Below are 17969 nucleotides of genomic sequence, written 5' to 3'. Positions count from 1 at the left end.
AAAGAAACAAAAAAGGTAGTGACAACGTAGCGGGTAAAATCTACCCGCGTTTGCTTAGACGTCATATTTCCCTATGAAAATGTCCAACAGCGCAGGAAAAATTTATATATTATAGTCAAATCATCCAATCATCCAGACACAATCCAGGGGTTATAATGCTCATAACAGGTATATGAAAAATAGTTCACTGAAAAAATGAAAATCTTCACACGTGTTCCACGGATGTGTCGGTCCACATGCCTGGAAAGTCTTTTAGGTAGTCTTTGCGTTTTATTAGAGCTCAGTAGCAGGGCCCCACTCCATGTCGTCCTCATCGTCATTTTCATCGTCATCTTCATCATCATCGGAGCTGTCGCTGCCTCGGATCTGGTTCCTTCTCATCATCATCGCTTCATGGTGATGCGCCAGTCTGAGCATGTCAAGACAAAGACTGTTTGACTTAGAAAGCACACGCGCATCAAACTCACAAATGACGCCCCGTAATTCACCATCAAACTTACACAATGAAGGCAGGAGCAGCTTTTTCTTTTGATTCTGGCATGCGAGTCTACAAACAGAAAATCAGATGAATTATTAGGCTTTACATGTTTGATGTGGAATTGCCTTCGATCCAAATGCACTTATTCTTGCATCATCCATGTTTCACGGCGCACAGCATTACACGCGTTATCTTAAAGTCGTCCAGGCACGCTCCACGTAACGTGTGACATACCTCTTGTAACTTCTTCTCAATGGCAGACAGCGTGACAGGTGGTGGGCTTTCTGTGGGGGGTCGGTTGGGATCTGGAGCCCTGAAGTCTGGGGGCCCCTCCGAGGGCATGGCTGGTGGCGCAGGGTCTACGCTGAAGTCTGAATCACTGAAGCTGCGCTGCGTGGGTGAGGGCGTGTGCTCCAGGGGTGGCGGGTTTATGGGGGTGTGGTGTTGGGGGCGGGGCTCGCCGACATGGAGGAGGGGTGGCACCTCTTGGGGTGGCGTGGCATACTCTGGCTCCTCCTCCATGTTGTCCTCGAACTGGGGTCGGTAGGAGAGATCAGGGCTGGCAATGGGCCGTGCCGCCGGTTCAGAGGAGCGGGCCAGGGCCGAACTGCGGCGCCCGACGATGCCAGTCTCGGAGGGCATGGGCTCCTCTAGGTCCTCGTTGTCCGTGTAAGCCTCCCCATCCGTATACGCCTCCCCATCCGTGTCCTCGTAGTCACTGGCACCACTTAGATAATCGGAGGTTTGGGTCCGGCTTAGTGCATCCAGTTCTTCCTCGCCGCCTCCCTCCAGCTGCGCACACACACACACACACACACACACACACACAATTATTTTGTTAAAGCTATACTATGTTCTCGACCTTTTGCAGCCTTCCCAACTTCTTCAGAACTTCATGCACTTCTCCCTTTCATTGGGCAAGTGTATGAATTTCCCTGCAAGCCACTTTCACACTTCCAGAACAATTAGCAACCATGACAGAAATGTGTCAGGGTAAAATGCAGCGTAAATGGTGGCCCTCTAACTTCTGCCTGTCTGACCCAGACAGGAGGCCGAGAGGAAAAATGGAGAATTCTTACAGCCACTTCGGAGACCCAGACGGGCTTGGACTGCAGGTGCCGAATTTTCTCCTTCACAATTTCGTACCACACGTTGGACATGGGCTGCAGTTCAATGCGTGCTGGGTGAAAGGAAATCACTGTTATCGAGGGCACAAAAACACTCCGTATGACGAGCAATACAGCGTGATACGAAACACAGTACTCATCATACATAACATTTATATAACACTTAACTGTCCTTCAGAAAGAGATACAGTTAGACAACCGACGTATAGGCATAGAAACGCAAGTGCTCCGACTATTGCGTATGCATATACCAGCGAAAAGGTGACCGTAGTGTTTCCTCAGCTTCAAGGCCTGGGCGTAGAGTTTTCGTGAGCTTTTGTTGGAGTTGGGGGAATATCTCTGCCTCATTGTTTTCACGTCTTTACGGCTCTGAGGGTCTAAGAACAGCACCATGGGGTGATACTGGATGTAACTAAGCCTCTCCACTGCAGTAGGCGTGATGTCCAGCAGGGGGTGCTTTTCCTACAACAAATAGTTATCTTGCATTTAGAGGACTGCTGGGCAGTGGTGAATTACCAAGGAAATTCCTTTTTGGTTTGTGACGAAGTATACCTGCTCTGCTATTCTTCTCACTGTATCTAGCTTAATAACACTGGAGGAGGCGTCTCCCCCACTCCTTGGTACCATTTCTGCCAAAACAAAAAGACAAAAAGAACAGGAGGGGGGAAGATGATTAAACATTTAATGACTAAATTGCAGGAAAATGTAATGATCGTTCAAAGCTTTAATTGGTAGCATACCTGCGATCTCAAATTCACTGGGCATCTCTCTTGCCAGCTTCTCATTTGCAATATCATTCAGGGGACCCATAATGACAATGGGACGTTTAAAATTGGCTACAAAAAAAAAGCAGATGACAAAATCACACATTCTTAAAAGAACAATTCAGCAAGCTAATCTTGGTGGTGAATGATCATTAACAATATTTTCACGCATTTCCCTCACTCATAATGGGATAGGAAAACACGCGGACTCGGAGCAAACATAGAATGAAAATTGGTTTGACAAAGGGCAGAGAAAGAGATCAGCAAGTACTCCAAGGCTCCCAGGGCTTCCCAGTTCATTTTGAGTCAGGTGTTTTTTTATTTGCTAGCTGCAGGGAAAATGTCACAGTTTTTAATCAAAGATAACTACCCACAGAAGGAAAAAACCCTGAAAGGTGAACTAACCGGGATTTCTCCACATTTCTGGTATTGAAATATTTCTTCCATGCTTTTGTCTATATAATTAACATCATATCAAGCCATAGATTTCTGTCTACTTACCTTCTCTCAGCAGGACCTTCTCATAAGCTGGAAATTTGCCCTGGATTGTCAGTTGTAGAAGGTCGTCTCTGGTCCTTCTGACATTCTTTTTGGCCCCTCTGAGACCCCGTAGCTTCCAAAACTCTGCCCTGGGTGCGGAGGCCTGGCGTTCTGCTCCCTGGATCCTCTGAGCCTGTTCCATGCTGGCTAGAGTTTCAGCTCTGAGAGACATGCACATAAATACAGAGTCCCACACACACATACACAAATGCTGAGGTCAACCATACTGAGCCACAAGAGGGAGGATTCTGAAGCTCAAGAACCTGGCTGCCAAGATCACTAGTTCATCTTAAGGAAGTCTTGAACTGAGCTCAGAGTAACTTGAACTCAAGTCACTGGTACCTTAAACTGAGACTGAAGTTATCAAGTTAACCCCTTCATTGTTATTGTGTTCACCCCAGCTCTCTGGACCAGTGATTCTCACCCACAGTCCTCTGGCCTGACTAAATGGTCAAGCAGCTCCCAGTACACCTGTACAAGGTATTTGTGTTTTTAACGGCTTGATTATTGTGCGTTGGAGCTGGGATGGAACAATATGTAAAACTGCCGGGCACTAAGGACTAAGCCAAAATACACTGCTGTATATCACATTTTAACTCACATTAGTTATTAGTCATCACCTTAGTTAATGAACCCATTTTTAGATTGTGGAACCATATTCCAAACAAAATGTGACTTCAGTAACTTTGTTCCAAGAGTGTCCTCATATTAACATGAAGTAACAGTGGAGGTTCAGTACATTTTATAAACTGTAACTGTGAGGAATTCCACCACTGCTAGTTAAACCTCATCATTAATCTCAAGAGATGTCTGGTTTTTCATGACATGTTTGAACTTTTAAACTACCACATCTTGCACCATCATCCTGAGCCCGATAGAGCATGCTTGTGCTGCCCACCTGCTCTGGTTGGGGATGGTGCCTTTTTCCAGTTCGTGGAGGTTACTCCCCATGCGTATGGCCAGCCAGGTGCCCAGTTTCCCGTGGTACATGGTGTCCACCACACGGAAGACCTCTCCCCGGGTGAAGTTCAGGCTGCGTGGGCTCTCCTGCTCGTGGTCGAAGTGCGTGCGGATGTAGAAGGAGTCACCCAGGCTGGACTTCATGATCTTCTTATAAACTGAGACAGCATCAGGGCATCAGTGGGATGCATGATATAGCAAGCGCCAAAAAACACAGTGGGTCTCATAGGAGATGAGGCAGCCAAAGCTGTGGCCAGTAATGCTAATCCCCTTCCTGATTAAAAACAAAATCATACAGAAAAGAAAAAGAACTCGGTCTGAAGCTGGAAAAAGACGCAAAGCTGCACTCACGGTCCATCTTATTCTGAGTGATGATATTAAGGTGTTCTCCAGAAGGAACGTTCATGAGGAACATGGCAGCTTCTTCTCTGGTGAAGTGACTGAAATCCACCCCGTTAACCTGTGGTGGCAAAAGCAGGTCACATTAACAGCCTGGATGGAGAGGCAAAGAGCAGCTGGTCTAGCAGGACGCGGCACTGTGGCTCTGGTCACCTGGGAAACGGCTCACCTGCAGTATCTGATCGCCCTCCTTCATGCCTTGCTTCTGGGCGGGGCTGTTGGGCTGGACGCCCCCCACAAAGGTCCCCACGTCATTTCCCCCTACGAGCCGCAGACCCACGCTGCCTTCTTTAAGGAAGCGCACAGTGTTCTGGTCGGAGCTGTACCTGCAGTGGGCCGAGGAAAAGCAGGGTGTCGCACGAGAGAAGCAGCTAGACAGATGGACTACTGCGAACCCTGAGCAGGAATGTGGGTTATATAGGAGTAAGTTTTGAACACAGACTGCATACTTAATAAACCCATAGTTATTTATGGTAATTATACTACTTAATTTCCATAACATGCGCTTGTAGTGGGAAGAGAAAAACAATTCTGTGGATAGAATGCAGAAGGCCAAGTTTTGTTCTTTGCTTTCAAAGGTCTCACACATGTTTATAAGAGCTGTACCCCATGCTAGGTGTAGGAAGGGCATCTGGCGGGAGGGAGTAGAGAGGCTCGTCTGCAGGACCAGCTGAAACATGAACAGCAGCAGCATGAAGTTAGTGGCTAGGACACTGCACGCTGCCGCCTGCCTGGGTGAACGAACAACCAAGCAGCAGAATGACAGGCCCAGGGAAGAAACCACCCACACAACTTCTGGGGACCGGATACTTACCGTTCACCCTGGTTGGGCTGGATTTAGGCAGGACTGCATGGGGAGTGGCCTCTACATCTGGAAAACTGGAGAAGAGGAAGAGTTGAGCTCCACTCAGCCACACAGGACAAGCATACGACCATGCTGAGGTCTGGATAAAATCCCTACCACGATAATGGAGTGTGTGTGAAAGGTACCTCTGACTGCTAGCGTGATCCACACTGGTAGACCTTCTTGGGAGAGAGTGGTCTGCATCGGACACGGAGCGGTCTGGAAGATGTGTGTGAGAGGTAGTGTATTACAAACAGACTCGGAGAGGTGCAGATACCAGTGTGGTCCAGATGGCTATTAATGCCAGTGCTCGGACCTGCAGGTGGACCTGTGACCGGAGAGGGGGCTCTGTGATACAGATCTGCTCTGTTCCTGAGGAATGGGACTTGCTTTTCAGCCACAGCCCTGAAACAGAAAACAATATTGCCCTTACATTACATTAAAACAAACAAAAACAATGATAGAGTATATTTACTAATAAACAACAATTTTTTTTTTATTAACTCTGACTATGTGTGGCCATGCATGAAAGTAACTAAAAACATGGACATATGAACTACAACACAACACAAACAGCTGTGCTATTCCCTGGGTCACTGAATTTGTGGAAGTGAGCTATTAAAGTAGAAATGCAATTCTCACTTGTGCCTAGCTGGGGGGTCCGTTCGTGGAACAGAGGTGTAGCTCTCTTCTGACTCAGACTCAGAGGGACCTACACAAACACAAACAAACACCCACAGTCTCTCCTCTGAGATTCACTTTCTCATTGAACAACTGATCAGCGTTGGGTAGCGTCGTTCAGTGAAGCTGCGCTCGACACACCAAACTCACCTCTCCTGATGGCAGAAGAGAGTTTCAACCGTTTCTGTGGCTCGACCGTAGCAGCTGGTAGAACAGCAGGAGTCGCCCTGGAGGAAAGGACGAGGACGGAATGAGCGAAAAGCCAGTAGATGTTAGTAGATGCTAAAGAAAGAAAGAGCTAAAGATGTTAAGAGCAGTAAGGGGCATTTTCGGACAGCCTGCTTCTGATGGCACAGTGGCACACTCGGGCAGTCACAACAGTGGGACAGGAAGTGACTGGGGGCGGGGGATTAGCTCATGGTCCACCACAAGCCTTCACTTCTCACACACACACACACACACACACACACACACACACAGTTTGATTAGATTTGAATGGAAAGTGGAATATTACACTCAGTTATCTTCACACTGCAAGAGTCAGTCTAGGCTATCTCTCCTATTAACTGATTACGTAGACTCATAAGTTAAAGAAAAACAATTGCCTAAGTTTTGAACTGGAGGCAATCAGGTGTGAATGGACTGTGTGAAGGGGGGGGGGGGGGGGGGGCAATCGATGGAAAAGAGGTTGGACAATCTGTAGGACAAACTTGTTGATGTCCATGAGGTTTTCCCTAAGCACATACATAAATGCCCTTGGTAACGTAAATCTACTGGATTCGGATGAATTGTATTACATTTGAATCATCATGTGCACTGCATCTTAACGTTCATTTCTTCTAATCAACTAATGCAGCAAAATTAACACTACAGGCGCATACTTAATTGTGATTTTGGGCTTTTATTTGAGAAGATTACAAATATGACATTATTACAACTACAGAAAGATGTAAACAAAAACATAAAGGTTAACAATTGAAAAAGAAACAAGACCGGTAAATCAAATTGAACCTTTCATACATTAAAAAAACAAAAAAAAGACCCTAAAGCCACAAAAATGAAACAAATATATATATATATATATATATATATATATATATATATATATATATATATATATATATATATATATATATATATATATATATATATATATTATATATATTTAAAAAAAAAAAAAAAAAAAAAAAATCAAGATCTTCAATGCCTTGGTACATAAGTGGTCCTGTACAGAAGATTCCTGCTGACGCTCAGTATGGCGGGATAGGGGGCCAGTGGGGCCCCTCATCTATACCTGTATCTGTTGCGCGAGTCCTGGCTGGATGGGGTTCCCTGTCTCAGTGGGGGTCCTGAACTGCCATCGGACTCGGACTCTGACTCATCTGACAGACAGAAAGAGAGGGAGGGAGGGAGAGGGGCATAAAAATCTGGCACTTCCACATTGGAGGCAGTGTAAAACAGCCATGGCATGGTGAGCGATAAGTAGCTGGCTCTGTTTTGAGGCAGGCCGTTTCGAGGCAGGCCCTTACTGTGTGGTGGGGGTCTGTATGGGGAAGGGCCGCGCTGGAGGAGGTCCTGGGAGCGGCTGATGGGCGTTTTCTTTAGGCCATGAGGGGGAATGTCAGGAAGCACTCTGGGAGAGGAGAGGAGAGGAGAGGATTGCAACATGATGCGACAAGGAGCCGACACAAGGGAAAATACGGCGTGTGGAAAAGACGCTGAGGCTTCGGGACGCCGAGGCTTCGGGACGCCGAGGCTTCGGGACGCCTTCATGCTTCGCTGGGATCTTACTTGTATCTGGAGTGCTTGTCAGTCTTGGGGCTGTCCCGTCTGGCCGGTGGAGAAGCACTTCTGTCTGAGTCAGACTCAGAAACCGCTGAAATTCACAAAACACAGATATAGTCAGATCAGATTGTACATCAACTTTGTTGACAAGCAACCGAACGTGGAATACAAATCCATCAGGTTCCAAATGAAAAGAGCAAAATATTTGACATCCAGACATTTGACTGCTTGTGCGAGGCCTTCTAAAGTAAGGAAAGACGGAAAAGTACGTGTGCAACAGTGGCACTGAGCAAAAGGAGCGTGTGGGATGGACCTCTGCGGGGGCGTGGCAGCGAGGCAGAGCTACGAGGAGCGTTCCAGTTGTAAGAGACGGGAGACGCGCGGGGATTGGGCAGCGCCGACACTCCGGAGAGCACTCTGTAAACAAACAAAAAGAAACGACACTACTCTTAATCTCAGCACACAATAATACATGATATAATGTTATAAATACATTGATATAGACTGTGATGTGATAATTTGCATTTATCTACAGCTACATGAGGGTTATATAAAAGGTATCAGAGGGTGTGTGTGTGTGCGCTATAGGGCTTTACCTGTACCGGTCTCTGTTATCGAGCGCATCGTGTTTAGCCGGAGGAGGGGAGTTACTGTGGTCTGATTCTGACTCAGATGAGACTGTGGGAAATCAAGAGGCTTAAAATGTTTCGTCGTCATCATCATCATGCCTATTCTTAGTCTTCTTAATTGCCTTTCATTTAATTCACATAAAAAAAACTGCACTTTACAGACCACAGAAAGGGAAAAGGAGTGAATGCTATAATTGAATCATCACTTTATGAGCCTACATCGAATCAGATGAACGTGTGAGACTGACTGACCTCTGCGTGCGGGCGCAGCCTGAGCAGGTGGGTGGGTCAGGGCGGAGCGCAGAGGGGTCGCGTCCCGGGACTTTGAGGCTGGGGGAGCCTCCGCTCGGTTTCTGAAACACAAAACCCACTTCTGTTAGACAGGCCAGTTCTCAATAGAACAGCAGAGGCCTGACTAGTCTGTGTGGTGTTTGCGCACTCTTTACCTGCGTGTGCGCCGCTCCCGAGCCGCTGAACGAGATGTCCGATTGGTGGTAGGATCATCTGAGTCCAGATCGGAAATTTCTGGGATGAAATAAAAAAATAACACATTTAAAAAAAAAACACAAACCTCTGTGTGAATGCTGTTTACAGAGTCCTCTAAATCCAGACTTGGCATTACACTAGACGAATGCCTATCGGATTCCGTTAGAGCTTTGGGATTTCTGCAGCTGGTCCCGGGAGAGTTTGGGAAGTGAAGCCAGACTCACGCTCCAGCTCCGAGCTGCTGTCTCCATGTCTCTCGTCGGCGCTGTTCTGGGGGCTGTCTTCCACCACAGGGATGTTGACCAGGAACTTCCTGCTGTCCCTCAGTACCACCATGGTGAGTTTGCCTCTGGATTTCTCCACCAGGTGCTTCGTCTCCAGCAGGGAGAGGTTCTCCGTAGTCATGCCATTAATCTGAAATGATCATGGACCTGCTTATTACTGACTTATTTCATTTTTGTATTTATTGGTCTTTTTTCAGATTCAGGAAAACCTTCACCTTCAGAACAAGATCTCCCTCCTGCAGTGTGCCTTCCTTGGCAGCCAGGCCGGTGGAGGTCATGTGTTTGATGAAGATCTGACTACCCAGCTTCATGCCATACTCTACCGGCACAAAGAATTGTGAAAACCCACAAACCACTGAAAACAGCAACAGAGCTGACAAGATATACCGAGATTCTCCAAACTCCCTCACTCAGCTTTACCAGTCTATACCAACTACAATGTTTAACACATCTAAGTTTTAATGTTTATTTTAGAATACCTGCATATGGTGTGCAAGATAAGGGTTAAAATTCAACTTTAAAAGTGCTGTAGATCACTACGCAGTGAGCACATCCTCGTTTAGAGTGCTCCAGGAAGACAAAGGCTGCCTGAGGCGCTCTAAATCCAGCAACTCTTCAAAAGTGACTGCATGCTTTGTTTTCTCACCATCTGTGGGTTTCTTCTTGATCAGCGTGGTACTGATGGGTTTCTCCGGCACATCCTGGTAGGGTAGCCTCTTGAAGCCGGACATAATGGGCAGGTCGTGGCCGTTGCGGTCCAGCGTGGAGCTTCGTGGCCGCTGGTCATAGCCGCTGTCCGATATCCGGCGAGGACTCCTTTCACGGCGATCGCCGTCCAGCAGGTTTGAGTGGGAGGCAGCACGTGTGGGTCTACTACTGGACGGAATCTGCACTGTGCGCGGCCTCTTCACAGTCTGCAGAAGTGCAACATACTCCGTTAGTGTCTACTGACAAGCATATACAGGAACAGAGTGACGGTGAACACAACTATGTACTCACTATGTTGGCCATCTTGCCACAGCTTTTGAGATGCTGGATAGTGTACAGTGAGGTGGCAGTCTCCATGGACACCCCGTTCACCATAACTATATGATCTCGTGTCCTGCACAGACGACAGATTGTAAAGTTGTGCTCCGTAGAAAATACCGTGTGCAAAAGTGTGCACTTTCCATATACAAGAGGTTGGACAGGATTAGACCAGAAGTAAAAGTAAAAGTGACGCGTCGGAGGGAACTCACTGGAGCCTGCCCATCGCTGGGCCGCTAGGCAGAACATCAGAAATGACCACTGCAGTGTTCCCGTTGCTGGGGTTTGGCTTGTCCCGTCCCCCAGAGACAGCAAAGCCAAAGCCTACCTTGGGGTCCTGTGAGAAACAATGCAGTGAGGAGACGGTTGGAAAGAGCGGGAAACAGTGAGAGAAAAAAAACAAAAACAAAAAAAACAACAACAACAAACAGAAAGAAACTAAATGTGAGAGAGAGAAAACCTAGACATTCCATCAAGAACCAAGTGGGTCACATGACACCAGATTTCAAAATGCAGGGTGTGTACTGGTGACAGGCGAAAAATAGCACTGTGACTACTAGCTGAGCCATGGATAAACAGACACGCTCCATGTTTTGCCTACTTTCTACGTACAGGATATACAGAGAAATCAAGAGCGAACACACAAACAAAAAAAGAAGAAGAAGAGAAGAGATAGCAGTACTGTAAACTTACCTTTGTTAACGTTACAGTGTGCTGCTCCCAAATCGCCATTTCCTCCATGTCTGGTTTCTGAAAAAGTTACAAGATCAAGAGGTGGGGGGGGGGGGGGGGGGTAGAAAGACCAAACCAACTTTTAAAACTCTTTAAAAAAAAACAAAACAAAAAAACAGGTGAAGTATGGACAGCCAATTTGAGAGACTCAGAAGCGCTCCATGAGAGTTCAGGGAGTGGACTCCCACTCCCTGGCTCAGAGGAAGAATGACTCAACCTGAGCATGCTCTCACCTGCTCGCAGAATTCCTGCCAAGCAGGTATGCTGCTGAAACCCAACACCTCCCCCTCCAACGGCTCTCTTTTAGTGGACATTCTCCTAGTAGCTTACATGGCCGGCATACCAGTTTGCTTTGAAGCAAAACCCCCTCCTTTCTAGTCACTCTTGGAGGAGTGAAACTACAGCTGGAGAACAGCAGGCACACTCTCATGTTTGTGCACCACAGATACAGAATTCACAACCACTGGTTTCTTAGATCAAGTTGTGATATATATATATATATATAAAAAGCGCACACACACACACACACACACACACACACACACCTGAGGAAGGATGCAATACACACCTTTTCAGTTTCAGTATGATCATCAAGATTTGATTCACTTTTTCCAAGATTCTGTGTGATATAAATGTACCAATCCAACAAACCTCTATTTTGTCAGGATGTAGACAAATATGCAGTTGTGGCTTACACAATGTACAGTACATGAGAGAACCTACTGAGGACAGGATCGACAAAGTTTTACACTTCAACACACGGGTTTTTTTTTCTCCAATTTTGTTTCGAAATAATTACACCCTCACTATCTATGGAGAGATTTCACACATTCTGAACCATAATAAAGATTCCATGGACATGGTGTACTGATATGGTATGAGCTTTTGAAACCCAGACAGTATCACAGTAAACACAGTAAAGCCACCACCTTGTTGACTTTTCACTGTTATAACTCCCAAGTCCAGTGCCCACCTTGAACACAAAGCCAAATAACTTTAGTCATCTAGACAGAAGTCCTGGAGGCCAGTTATTTTTAGACATAGCTGTTCTTAGAAAGATATAAATGCATGTGTTGGCTATTCAGAGACTGAAAGGTCAGCAAGAGACAGGAATCATGACATGTGAGTGATGTAGCAAATACACAGCACAATATTTGCAGGATATTTTCATGATATGTGGGATCTGGGAAGAGTTGCACAACATACTATTTCTTTATCATTACTGCAGTACTGTTAGATTATTGCAATACCTACTTCACGGAAAGCAAAAAACACAGCAGTCTGGGTGCCCCCATGTCTTTATATTATAATTATATATATATATATATATATATATATATATATATATATATATATATATATATAGCAAGACATACCATGGCTAAAATACATACTAATGTAATCACAATTACAATGTAATCACTGTTATTGCATTTTGTACATGTCAAATCAGCTCTATACACATCTGTATTTTACATGTAATTAGAAGGAAACTACCCAGCAGACAACACAGCTATGCTCCATTAGAAAAAGCAAAAATACATTAAAAAATTTTTATTTGGGTGACAGATTTTTTGGCAATATGAATCTCAGCATTTGGAAGTTTGAATCTTGCATTGTATTGCAAAAACATCTCTTTGTTTTTTTTTTGTTGTTTTTTTTCTGAAATCTGTCATGGAGTGTCTCTGGAAAGCCCCAGAGCCCAGCTAGCGTAGCTGAGAGAGATGATAAGAAAGTAGCGGTGAAAATGGACAGGCTTCCCGATACCATGTTTGGGTGCTATATTCAACCCACCAGCAAACACGACACTAAACTGTTTACAATCATAACAGTTCCAATATAATCCGATTATTTAACATCAAGCAATCGTGCACTGCAGCACCAGACAGCATATAAACAAATGCTCATCTTATCGTGGTCTTTCCTGATAGCACATTCTTATTCCTGCCCTGGATTTTGTAATCACTAGTAGTTAGCTGAACTGTTAACGGAACAGATTGGTAAATTTGTTGTTCCACTTCTCGCCTAAGTAGAGGGAGGATGAATGATCAGTAGGATGTGAACCCTACAAGCTGCGATCCAAATAGGTTACCAGTATTCCATGACAAAAGTACTGAAAATTCTAAAACAGGATTTGGACTTGGATTGTAATTGGAACTGAGACCAAGTGTTGAATACCGCTGGTCTCAAGTGTGATTATGCACTGACAAGAGAGATTTTCCATCATTAAAACAGCAGCTCGATCTTAAGGATCTTTATCTGGGAAGCAGTCATCACAGAAAACTGTTCCCATAAACACTCCTGAAGCAGGCACCATTTTGCCACCTCTAATGAAAATGCAGACATCCCCGCAACCTCCTCAGTACACAACATCCGCGACGACGACAATTATTACCTTCCCAGCCACCTGTGCAGCAATACTTCTACAATGCTTCTACAGGAGAACAACTGACCAGTAGTGTTATGACGTTTTGCCAAGACCTCTCAAAAAATACAGGATAGTCTAGTAAGACCTTGGGGAAGACCTTGGAATGTGACGCACACAAACATAAGACATGCGAATATCCACGCTGCCCTCTTCCAAAGAATTCCCTTAAGGGAACACGTCGTGTCTGGCTCTGCTGCAGTTCCTACGGCCTGTGCCGCTTAGTGCTTCTCCAGAAGGGAATCACAATACGCCACCTGATCCATTTCACACGACTGGACAAAAGTTACACAAAAGGTTTTCTGTAGTTTTTATAGGGTTCAACTGCAGCACAGCCGATGTAGTTATGAAGTTGGAGTTCCCATCTCATCTACTACAGGCTCTAGACAGTTTCAATCTAAACTCAAGTGAAGAACCATCACAGTCCAAGACTGGGCAACCTCGGAAACCAGCATCTATAATATCAAAATGGACCTGATTAATAGTTTGAAAGTGAAGCATTTTGGGTCACAAAAATAGAACTAGGTTCTGGCCCAATATGTTGTGTCTGTCTCATTCTTAACTCTCAAGAAAAATCATCAGCTTGAAATCAAAACATAAATATAAACATAAATCTGGAGAAATTAGAAGAGAGAAGAAACTTTCATTTACTTTACAATGGGGAAACTCTGTGTTAACTTATAGAGACAGAGGTAGCAGACTAAAAAAGTGAACTGGAACAAATTCTGAGGTAACAGTTGCAGAACTGATAGATAGACCCACAGTCCCATAATGGGTAACTGAAATAGTAGGCAAGTCAAGATGGAAAAATAATATCACCTTAACCATTAACCTTTCCAAACGCAGGCTACACCAAATTCTTCTCACTCATCCGTCTATAAGTAAAGGGGAGCTTTGTGCACTCACCAGGTCTTTGAATCTCACCTCCATTTTCCCCCAGACATTCACCACTATGACCCGAGACAAAGATTCCTGACTTCAGCTATGAAGTCTATAGGATGACAACTGTCATTTTCACAGGCACATGCGCAAAGGACGACATCACATGCATTTCTTTTTCTAAAACAAAAGCAAAGAGTTAGCTATTGCCAAAGGCTCTTTTAAAGCCTTAGGAAACAAGGCCAGAGAGCCTTTGTCTGTGACAAACACCTTACAGAGAAAGCACCTGAGACTCAGGAGCTCCGCCCACAAGTTTCCTATTCCCTCGATACTCCTTATTATTAACCTCTCTCAGCAAATTAAGGTGGAACCAGAAGCTCAAGCAATATTACCTCCTCTTATAGGGATGGAACTACCTTAAGGGGGCATCTGCACGCTATCAGGATACAGGATGAGGGAAATGTACTCCCTGCCAACCACATTTCGTAAAATCTTTTTTTTTTTTTTTTTTTAAAGCACAAATTCCAAATGAATAACAAACACATTCCATACAGAAATGAGTGAAACCTCCCATAATTAACTATGCTGAAATGTACTACGAATCCAGCCGCATTACTGGAGTCAAACTCCCCATAAGCATTGCCATAATCAGAAAAAAAAAACTAGTCAGTGATTGAAATGAGTCAGATATCTTTACAAATCGTACTCATACCCCAACATTTGTTCCACAGCTTGACAAAGAGAAAGAGAAGGGGTCTACCGAATATGCACAGTGCTGTGCTTACCCAGGGAATCATTCCCACTGGTGGTTAATGATTGACAAAAGCACTAGCTAAGTGTTTGCTGTAGTCTTGCATGAGTCTTTGGCATGTACTGCATAGTTTCAGGTTCAGGAAGTAACAGGTTTTTGATTCTGTTTAATAAGCAGCCATGTCACCTGATCTCAGAAAAGGCATTGTCTACCAAATGCCCCAGGTGAGCTTTCCATTTGGCTAACAACAATAGCTTAATTCAGACTGGATTTCAAATGTCAATGGCACACTCCAGTTCACTCAAATATCAAATGTAGCCTAAATGTAAGATATTAATGTACCAAATTAAACATGTGATCTGGTCAGTCGCTCTGAATAAGAGTGTCTGCCAAATGCCATATATGTAAATGTATCCTGTCACTATATACCACTAATTTCCTATTCTAAATAAATAACTTGCTTTGTGAGTTCATGATCAGTGTAAAATACACTTTCAATATGATATCAGTGCTTAACTTACTGAAAATCTTTCACACCCGGCATGAAAGCACCTATGAGAGGACTGTGACAATCTCACACAGTGCAGAGTACTCTCCTGGTGAGTTAAGGTGTGTCCCTGACACAGTATCTGTAAACACCTCCATCACAGGAAACTGCTGATTGCTTTCAGTGCACAGACAGTCCAATTCAACATGACTTCTACATTGACTGTTATTTAGATTCAACTATTGTGTCACTCTGGTGAGAAAACCACAAGTAATGAATATAGTGAAAATGGGTTTCAAATTCCTGTCTGTGAGAATAAGTAATGTACTCATTATGTACTGCTCATGCACTTGAATATTCAACATGCCATTGTTTTCATGTGATCAGCTGCATATTTGCGAATCACACATATAAGATTCCTTAACCCTGAGATATGATCATGTAAACAGAATGTGAAACAAATTAAGGTTTAGGAAACAAACACAATGACAAATTCAATGGAGAATAATAAGTAGGCTAAATAAACCATTACACGGGTAACACTGTCCACTCATCCAGCTGACATGTTGCTGACTGTTAGAGAAAGATTTTTGAACCACAGTGATGTGATGAGAGTTAGCAAACTAATCAGTGGGGAAAGAAAGGTTAACCATGGAGCCTAGACATTTGGAGTGCTGCATTTCGAAACCTCAGTGAAAGCAGAAATCGAGAACAGACCAGCAGGCGTGGCAGAACCAGAAGGGCCAGTTGGTATCAGACAGCAGCCAGACGTAGGACGCCGTCGCATACAGGGATTAACTTCAAGCGAGGACTCCACACCAACATGGATTCATATTTTGGTCATGTAGTACATTCTCAGTATGAACAAAGTGTAGATTATATTACTTCTGCTAAACCAAATTGAATATATTACTAACCTTCCAGCCTGGCTCAACGGAACAGTTCCATGACCAATCGACGGGATAAATTTCTTAAGAGGTTAATTTAACTCGTGACAATCAAAACGAATAAGAGACGAAATGTGTGCGATCGAGTATTCAAACTTCCATGTTATAACACACGTACACGCGGAGTGATTTGAATGTGCTAACCAATGAAAATTAGATTAAGCGAACCAAATGTCTAGTTTCGAACTCATCTCGGGGATTTATGCTACAAAGCAATAATTTCCAATTTATCAAGAGAACCCCTTTATAACGCACCTGCACGGCGAACGACAAAACGAGCAGAGCAAGACCAAGAAACAGAATTGCAATCTAAAAAGTTGTTCAATTTTACCTCATGCAAAGTGTAAAATCCACCAAAAATACGATCAATTCAGCACTTTTAATGTTGACACCTGTTATGCCCAGTTTCACTATCCCACTAAAAACAGTATCTTACTAGGTGTAACTTTACCTGGTGAGGCGGTGGGTGGAGCTTTGAGGACGTCTGCGTCTTGCGTCATTGACTGTGTCCCACAGTCGTCACCACGCACATGTCGTTCACTCGTTAAATGTCCGCCCGACCACATCATTAATATTTCATAACATGAAATATGTTTTTTCTTTCTTAAATACCATGACATGATGTTTAAAGCTGTTTATAGGGGCAGTTAATGTTTATGTGCTTCCATATTTTTCACTTTTGAACTTGGCTGCTTTTATTTTTTGCCAAGTGCCCTCAACCGGCTTTACTCATGCTGATGTAAGTGGACTTAATTATGTTTCGTAGTGTTTAAAGGGATTACCATGCTGTAACCTTTTTTTTTTTTTTTTTTGCGATGTTACTTTTTCGATGTAAACACACACACACAATGGGCTTTTTACTGAATTTATTTATTTATTTATTTCAAGTGTTTATTTGTATGCTGTATTGTGTTTTACATACAAATAAATACTTATAGATACATAACTCATAATTTTAGGTGACCAAGACAGTACTTCAGTTTCCCTTATGGGCAGGGAATGGCCTTCTACAGAACAACTTTTACAGCAGATAAGTTTAAACCACGATATTAGACAAGCAAAGTAGCTGCATCAACACTGAATTTTCTAAAGGACCCAAGGGGAAGAGGCCGCGTTACCCATGAAATTCATTTGCCCTCCGAATGCACATCGAGAGCTGGCGGTTTGTTTTCATTTGCAAATATTTGCAAATGTTGGCAAGGGGACTACTACATAGATGGAATGATTTGTAAAGCATGATATATCTGATGCCCAGAATTAGTCATTACGAGTACTGAGAGTGTAGGGCCAGGTGGACTCCAGACTTTGGAGTCTAACTCCTGTAAAATGTGTAAATCACAGGTGTGTAGAGAAGTCAAGCTGTATTCCCTGGTGTTTCACTGTAATACTCCAGCAAACATGCATATAAACAGAAAAAGGTTTTATAATTCAGTGATTCTGATTGTCACGAGAATTTAGACACTATGCTCAAAATTACAGAGCTTTACAGGAGATGCAAGTTCCAGCAGAGAAGTAATCACAAGTCTAAACCACTTTCCACAGCAGCTGATTAAACTCACCAGACAACTGTTCAGCCCTAAAGCCATTACTAAGATATGCAGAGACGGGCAAACCTTATCGAAATATGGCAGTAGTTTGTTTGTACACAACCCACAAGTCTCTATAGATACAGAATACACTCATATAAGAACTATTGTGTAGGTGAAGGGGTGGAGCATGGGCAGACGCAGCATGTAATTGGGTGG

At 44.0% G+C, this 17969-nt stretch overlaps 1 protein-coding gene across 1 annotated transcript; it reads right to left on the bottom strand.

Moving 5' to 3' along the window:
* Nucleotides 1-24: 24 nt before the first annotated feature.
* Nucleotides 25-16630, bottom strand: tjp3 (tight junction protein 3). The gene is made up of 31 exons (XM_027008165.2): nucleotides 16556-16630; nucleotides 10697-10753; nucleotides 10216-10340; nucleotides 9977-10079; nucleotides 9624-9891; nucleotides 9193-9296; nucleotides 8918-9107; nucleotides 8654-8732; nucleotides 8460-8560; nucleotides 8175-8256; nucleotides 7892-7995; nucleotides 7585-7669; nucleotides 7323-7426; nucleotides 7088-7175; nucleotides 5944-6020; nucleotides 5755-5824; nucleotides 5429-5517; nucleotides 5259-5331; nucleotides 5083-5147; nucleotides 4875-4938; nucleotides 4438-4594; nucleotides 4221-4329; nucleotides 3808-4027; nucleotides 2871-3070; nucleotides 2346-2441; nucleotides 2158-2234; nucleotides 1857-2067; nucleotides 1558-1658; nucleotides 713-1270; nucleotides 501-547; nucleotides 25-409 (listed from the first exon to the last, which is right to left on the bottom strand). The coding sequence occupies exons 2-31, from the start codon at nucleotides 10742-10744 to the stop codon at nucleotides 274-276; spliced, it is 3831 nt and encodes a 1276-aa protein (XP_026863966.2). The 5' UTR covers nucleotides 10745-10753; nucleotides 16556-16630; the 3' UTR covers nucleotides 25-273.
* Between the last annotated feature and the right edge of the window lie 1339 nt (nucleotides 16631-17969).

This window comes from Electrophorus electricus, chromosome 26 (assembly GCF_013358815.1).
Source record: "Electrophorus electricus isolate fEleEle1 chromosome 26, fEleEle1.pri, whole genome shotgun sequence".
Lineage (NCBI taxonomy): Eukaryota > Metazoa > Chordata > Actinopteri > Gymnotiformes > Gymnotidae > Electrophorus > Electrophorus electricus.
This window is presented reverse-complemented; position numbering and strand designations above follow the sequence as displayed.

Excerpts from the sequence above, each read along its gene's own strand:
- tjp3 (XM_027008165.2), bottom strand. The coding sequence starts at position 10,744 with ATGGAGGAAATGGCGATTTGGGAGCAGCACACTGTAACGTTAACAAAG. Across the intron at positions 8,257-8,459 it reads GGCTGCGCCCGCACGCAGAG|TCTCATCTGAGTCAGAATCA; the intron begins GTCAGTCAGTCT and ends GATTTCCCACAG. Across the intron at positions 4,939-5,082 it reads CAGCCCAACCAGGGTGAACG|CTGGTCCTGCAGACGAGCCT; the intron begins GTAAGTATCCGG and ends TTCATGTTTCAG.